This window comes from Lithobates pipiens, unplaced genomic scaffold, assembly GCF_037356315.1.
Source record: "Lithobates pipiens isolate NorthernLeopardFrog02 unplaced genomic scaffold, aLitPip1_a1.2 Scaffold_3, whole genome shotgun sequence".
NCBI classification, from domain to species: Eukaryota; Metazoa; Chordata; class Amphibia; order Anura; family Ranidae; genus Lithobates; species Lithobates pipiens.
Window position 1 is genome coordinate 84,683,650 of NW_027507790.1, and position 7,500 is coordinate 84,691,149.

Consider the following 7,500-nt stretch of genomic DNA (forward strand, 5'->3'; position numbering starts at 1 on the left):
TAGTAGCAAGCAGAAAATGATGAATAGTCCACTGTGAAGTGAAAACTGACAGCAACAAAAAAAATTTTCGCGTAGAAAGAAATCCACTGAAGCACCTCCACCAATGGATAATTAAGGCCGCTTACCAGAGCGTAAGATCTAAGTGTAAAGTGAGATCAAAAATCGTGTTTCTAGATGATCTAAATAGACTGTCCTGGGGAACCACACCGGACCTCTATCTCCAAGTTTTCCGAACGGTTAAAAGGTAATGCCCCAATCCATGTAAAGACAAGGGGACAGGGACATACGCATATTACAAAACCCTTTTTAATTGATTAATACAGATAAAAACAAGTACACTCACATGTTCTCTGAACGTAACAGCAATTTTCAAAAATCCGGCTCTCGGCTACCGCCCGCACTTGTGGGTCTGGCGTAGAACGCGGTGACGTCAGCACGCCGTTCCTCCCTGCGCATTTCGTCACTAGACGGATGTGATCACAGGATACGGGATGGCGCCCTGACGCACCGCTTAAATAACAAACACTACAACCACGCCTCGATCTGAGCTCCGTCAGACGTGCAAATCCGCCATATTAGTTAAGGGAAAAACAAGGAAGAATGCCATGTTCTTCCAACAATCAATCTAAAAGGTTACAATAATATCACAAAACTATCAATGTGATGTGATATCAATAGGATATGACTAGTTAACCTTCTCAAAAACAACAATATAAGGAAGAATTCAAAAAAGTACCGTAATAAGAATACATTTCATATATACAAAAATTATTTGTTATATGAAAAAATTAATAGAACTTAAAATAAAAAATTATGTCATAACCATACTTTTAGTCAAAAAAGGCCCCCCACATGACTGTTGATGGAACAGTGGAAAATAGTAAGGATGAACAATACAAAAAAAGGTAAAAATTGATTAAAAGAAAATTTAGAGGGGTCCTATTAAAAGGTTCCCACTATAATAATCTAATCTACTATTTTTGTTGGTGTCAGTTTTCACTTCACAGTGGACTATTCATAATTTTTTGCTTGCTACTATCTATGGGACTTATATGGATTATTTTCTTTTCTTTTTACACATGGAATGAATTTTGTATTGTGTTAAATTTATTTAATTTTCATGTTTATGTAATTTTTAGGTCATTTAACAATTATTTCAATTTATCTATTTATTGATTTTTGTGGTAGTACACCTGGTGGTGTCAATCTGCACAATTTGTCATAAGTGGTTTGGTCTTTTTTACACATAATCAGTTTGGATTGTGTTTTGTATTATTTCATTCATTCTCAAAATTAATTGATCAACTTGTTTAAATTATTAATCTATTCATAGTATGCACTTTATTTAATCCACATAATTATTCACTTGTTATCGATTTACTTATTCACTTTTATGTATGTATGTGTGTAACAATACTTGACATTTAGCGTATATGCTTGTTGTTTTAAGTTTTTTTTGGTCACAGAAAAACTTCATTATTTTTAGCGCAGCTCCCCATTGCATATTATTTACAGTGTCGTAGTATAACGATTTGAGCTGCTGCTTATAGGGGGGTGTATTTGAATAGCGCAGTTTCTTTTTTTGTACTAATTGGGAAGAACAGCAAGTCTTTTTGTTAACAAATGTATATCATATCGAAGTAGTGCATGTAATCGTTCTTGGCTCAGGCCTCCAAAGAGGCTCAGGTGCCACTGGGGTTTCAACTCCCATCTGATCTCCCAGGCGCCCAGAGCCAGAGCGTAAAGGTAGCAATAAGGCCCAAGTCAAGACCCCAGATTCATGACAGTGACGACCTGAGTAAACACACTAGTCCTGGGAGGATCACTCCACTAGGAAGACAACAGGCCAACAGGCCAACAGAAGAATATGGAGGTGGACATGCTCAATTGGTCAACAGTGCCATACAAACAAAAAAAAAAACCAAAAAAAAAACAGACACTGCAAATCAGGCAGGGACCGTCTACCCATCAGGTGTAAACTACATCCGGAGAGCGAGCAAGTCTCAGCTTCACAGAAGAGAAGTAGCAAGCAGGCTCACCCATTCCATCATTCATCCTGGGTCAGAGTAAGGGGATCTTGAAAGCAGTGGGGTGCTAGGGAGGGCGTGCTTACAGCTGACAACTACTCTCACATGCGACCCAATTGCTTGCAAGAAGGCTGGGGGACCGAGACCCTCACCTGGATGTTGAAGGCATCCGGAGGGGATATCAGGTGAAACTCCTCGAAGGTCGCCTGGGCCTCCTCCACGTTGCGAATAGTGTGGCTCTGCCCTTGGTAAGTGAACATGAGGTGGAAGGGGAAGCCCCAAACATAATTAATATGACGGTCCATCAAAACTGAGGTGTATGGCTTCATCCGTCACCGCTTTTCTACTTTAGAGGGTACCAGGTCCGTGAAGAGCTGGTACTTGTGCCCATGGAATCATAAATCAGACTTGTCATGTGCTGCCTTAAGGAGGGTCTCAGTGAAAAAGTACGTTAACTTGATGATAATGTTCCAGGGGGCCATCCTTTCTTTGACCCCAGAGCTCTGTGGATACGATCGAACTCCATGCGCTCTATGGGGATGGCTGGAACAAGGCGGTGGCAGTGGAGGTCAGATCCACAATGGTTTCTGGGGGGCCCCGTAAGCGGAGGTTCACCCAGTGGGACCTATTCTCATAATCCTCCAATTTTAAAAGGGCTGCATTCAGTTCCTTACGAATGTCCTGCAAATCCTGTTCATGGTGGTCTATTACAGTCCCAGCAGCATTAATTTTGTCCTCTAAGGCATTTGTGTGGTTGCCCAGCTCATGTCTCTTTTCTGAGGCGTGTAGCAAGATTTTAGGTGGCAGCATCTAAAACTTGTCGTGGAGCATAGTTTTAAAAAATGAGCCAGCAGGTCCACATCTCTCAACGTTGCCGTTGGATATGGCAGCTGGGCCCCATGCAGGCTCTCTGCATCCGAGCAGGCATCTGTCTCACCCGATATAGGTGGGGGTGAGGGCTTCATATCAGAGGCCGGTGTCTGGCGGGAAGGCCACGGATTTCGTGTGAGCAGCGTGCTTCGCGTTGGAGCTCCAAGCAGTGCCTATCTGATCCGCGGAGGTGCAGGAGATGCTTTGCCCACAGAACCTGGGATGAAAAGCTCTCCAGGTAGCGTTATACGGGCCGATGTGGTCAGTAGCGGAGGAGCGGGATTACCTCATGGCCATCTTCGTGCGCTGTTCATGAGCTCCCTGAGAACATGTTTTTAACAGAGCCAACACTAACGCGTTTCAGCTTATCAAGGCCTTACTCATAGCAACTATGAGTAAGGCCTTGATAGGCTAAAACACGTTAGTGTTTGTTTTGTTTCGAACAGGTGTTCAGGTGTACTCCTTTGACAAAATAGAGAAAATTTTATTCATCCTCACCTGGTTGCCCACTTTATCTACATGGTGGTGTGTTTGTATATTCATCGTACTGCACAGTGTGAATGGGGTAAATACAAAAGAAACGCCTTCTATGTGCCCTGGTAACTGGCATTCTTCCAGTGTGGAAAAACGCCCGTAACCGCACTAGTGTGAACAGCCATTAACAGATCTTTACCAAAGATTTGATCGTCATTTCTATTGTTTATTTTGTTACACAAATTCTAGTGAAAAAATAAAATATCCAGGAAACATACTTTAAGTTTTTCACCTAAATTGGTAAGTCTGTTGATTTTTCTTTTCTGGGAATGTAGAATTGTTGTCATTAATTTACATTAATGTTGAAAACTCAGTTTAATTTAGGGCAAAATTGAGTGACATCTTTAAAAGAAACATGAAGTTAGGGAAAATCAGTTTGCCATAACAAAGTATGAAACGTAAAGGAGTTGTAAAGGCAGAAGGTTTTTTTTATCTTGATGCATTCTATGAGAAAAAAAAAACTCACCACTCCAAGCAATGCAACGCCAGATCCAATGTTAATCATAGTTGGAATTATATCAAATTTTCCAGCCTGACAAAACAAATAAAATTCATTGTTAGGTGTTATCTATCTAAAAGGAAAAAAAGGTTAGATTTCTTTGTAAGGTTTCAATATAAAAGCACAAAAAAAATATCTGCGGCTTCAAAGACATCAAAATGGACTTCTGACTATAATGTGAATGGCTTGAGCCATTCACATTATATTATGTGCGCAACTATATACAGTGACAAGAAAAAGTATGTGAACCCACTGGCATGAACTGGTATTTTGCCATAAATTGTGATCTGATCCTCAAAGTCACAACAAAAGACAAACACAATCCCTGGAATTCATAAGGACTGTGCAGACAGATTTTGTGAAAGTGACACTTATGCGTTCTAAATGTGGTGCAGGATGCGCCAAAATTCACGTACCTATCTAGAACTTGTACTTAAATTTAGCACATACTGAACCACTTTTTGAACGCATGCGAGACACTTGCAAAATCTGTCTGCCCCAGTTTCCCTCTGTACACCAAGAGAGAGTAGGTCTTAGTTAGTTCCACTTCCGTAAGATGCATATGGTTGGTATTTTATTTTGAATTTGGCGCATTCAATGTGACACAATGTAAAAAAGTGGCACATTTTAGAACTAGCTGAATTTGGTGCACGAGTTGCTGTCAGAACCAAAAGTGTTGCAGAAGCTTCACGAATTTGGTGCAATGCCTTAACAAAAGGAACCCAAAAAAGTGGTGCAGCGGCTTTATTGAATTCCTCCTCCCCATTGGGTCTGCCTTTTGTTATGACTTAGATGAAGATTGGATCACATTTGAGACTAGGTTTACACCTATGCATTGTTGCTGCATGATCACATCTGTTCCCACGGTCTCAATAACGCCCACAGAAAAACACACTGCTGCTCAAAAGCATGGGGATGCCATTAATCTTCACGGCACCCCCACGCACTACAAACTGCATTGCAGCTTCCTGCTCTGGGAACTGCACTGCACTTGCGTTTTCAAAAGAACGTAGCACAGACCTTTTCCCTGCATTTTCAGGAAGCACAGCAGGCCATTCAAATGAACGGACTGCTGTGCCCCCGTAAAACACAGCTCACAGAGCAGCACAAGTGTGAACCTAGTCTTATGGCATATTACTGCAGAAAATCTGGTAATTCCAGGGGGTTCACATATTTTTTCTTGCCACTGTAAACAATATATATTTTTTAATGAGAATGAATGTCCTTTAGGAAAAGGTTTGCCTATACAATACAAGCATTATGTCAAAAAACTGAAAATAATAATAATTGAAACTTGGCAAATGCTTGCACCATTATCAGTACTGTCCATCCTATAGGCTGGAGGTTTTATTGTTTTGGTAAGCTTTGAATCAACTAAAACAGTTATGTCGCGTACACACGACCAGACTTTTCAACATCAAAAGTCAGACGGAACAATTCCGGCAGACCATTCGATCGTGTGTGGGCTGCAGCGGACTTTTGATCTGCAAAAGTCTGACAGACTTTAGAAATGGAACATGTTTCAAATTTTTCCGCCAGAACTCCGCCGGACCCAGTTCCTACCGAGAAATCCGCTCGTGTGTATGCTAGTCCGACGGACAAAAACCGACGCGAGGGCAGCTATTGGCTACTGGCTATGAACTTCCTTATTCTAGTCCAGTCGTACGTCATCACGTTCAAATCCGTCGGACTTTGGTGCGATTGTGTGTGGCCAAGTCCGTTCATTCGGAAAGTCCGTCAGAACTCCGTCGAAAGTCTGTCGGACCTAAGTCCGGTCGTGTGTACGCGGCATCAGTCAACCTAATGAAGGACAATCTGACTATACTGGATTAAAAAAAAAAAAAAAAAAAGTACATGCTGGGAGAGATTGCGTTTCTGCTGCCTTTAAAACCCTGGACATGGGGCAAATGTCGGGAGACATTGGTTGGTAAAAATAAATAAAGCCAATGTTTGGCCTGTGTCGGTCTCTAAGGCTAGCACAGTTTTTTTTCCATTCAAACCAGCTAAATTATGCAAAGTTTTTGCAATGATCACCCCCACTGAGCTGTTGTGTTCTGACAGGGGAATGCCCCCCCGAACACTCTGATCAGCACTCTCTGTCATTGGCTGAGAGCGCTGATTGGGAGTCAATCGGCTGCTCGTCCGTCAGAAGCCGGCTGTTTGGACAGACCGACATACACACGGGCCATGTGTACCAGGCTTTAGGCTAGGTTCACACTAATACAGTAAGATTTTCAGTCTGATTTTCAAGTGCACTTGTAGTGTTACATGATGAGATTCTGACACGATTTCTGTGCTGGGAAAGAAAACGTACAGGAATTGTATGACAATAGGACAGATAAGCGAATTGAGAGGGTTTCCATTTACAGTGCATCCGGAAAGTATACACAGCATTTCACTTTTTCCACATTTTGTTACGTTACAGCCTTATTCTAAAATTATTTAAGTTCATTATTTTCCTCAAAATTCTACAAACAGTACCCCATAACAACTTGAAAGAAGTTGGTTTGAAATCTTTATTATATATATATATATATATACACACACACACACACACACACACACACACTCAATATCACATGCACCTAAGAATTCACAGCCTTAGCCATGACACTCAAAATTGAGTTCAGGTTCATCCTGTTTCCACTGATCATCCTGGAGATGTTTCTACAACTTGACTGGAGTCCACCTGTGGTAAATTTGGTTGATTGCACATGATTTGGAAAGAAACATCTGTATTTAAGGTCCCACAGTCAACAATGTATGTCAGAGCACAAACCAAGCCATGAAGTCCGGGGAATTGTCTGTAGACCTCCGGGAAAGGATTATAATCGAGGCACAGATCTGGGGAAGGGTACAGAAAAATTTCTGCAGCATTGGAGGTCCCAATGAGCACAGTGTCCATCATCTGTAAATAGAAGTTTGGAACCACCAGGACTCTTCCTAGAGCTGGCCGATTGGCCAAACTAAGTGATTGGCCTCCTTTGTCAGAGTGACCATCGGGCTCTTGGTCTGCTCCCTGACTGAGCTCCAGTCTCTCTTTGGAGAGAGAAGAACCTTCCAGAAGAACAACCATCTCTGCAGCACTCCACCAATCAGGACTGTATAGTAGAGTAGCCAGACAGAAGCCACTCCTCAGTAAAAAGGCACATGACAGCCCGCCTGGAGTTTGCCAAAATGCATCTGAAGGACTCTGACCATGAGAAACAAATTTTGTCTGGTCTGATGAGACAACGATTGAACTCTTTGACCTGAATGGCAAGCCTCATGTCTGGAAGAAACCAGGCACAGATTATCACCTGACTGATACCATCCCTACAGTGAAGCATGATGGTGGCAGCATCATGCTGTGGGGATTTTTTTTCAGTAGCAGGAACTAAGAGACTAGTCAGAATCGAGGGAAAGATGAATGCAGCAATGTACAGAGACACCCTTGATGAAAACCTGCTCCAGAGTACTCTGGACCTCAGACTGGGGCGAAGGTTCATCTTCCAACTGGACAATGACCCTAAGCACACAGCCAAGATAACAAAGGAGTGGCTACAGGACAAATCTGTGCATGTCCTTGAG

The 7,500-nt window shown here is 42.1% G+C and overlaps 1 protein-coding gene across 1 annotated transcript in view; it reads right to left on the reverse strand.

Annotated features, from left to right (window-relative positions):
- P2RX4 (purinergic receptor P2X 4) overlaps positions 1 to 7,500 on the reverse strand; it is a 105,994-nt gene that overhangs the window by 30,965 nt on the left and 67,529 nt on the right. The window contains exon 10 of the mRNA XM_077461987.1: positions 3,898 to 3,963. Coding sequence (XP_077318113.1) covers positions 3,898 to 3,963 — 66 coding nt within the window. The remainder of the gene's footprint in view (positions 1 to 3,897; positions 3,964 to 7,500) is intronic.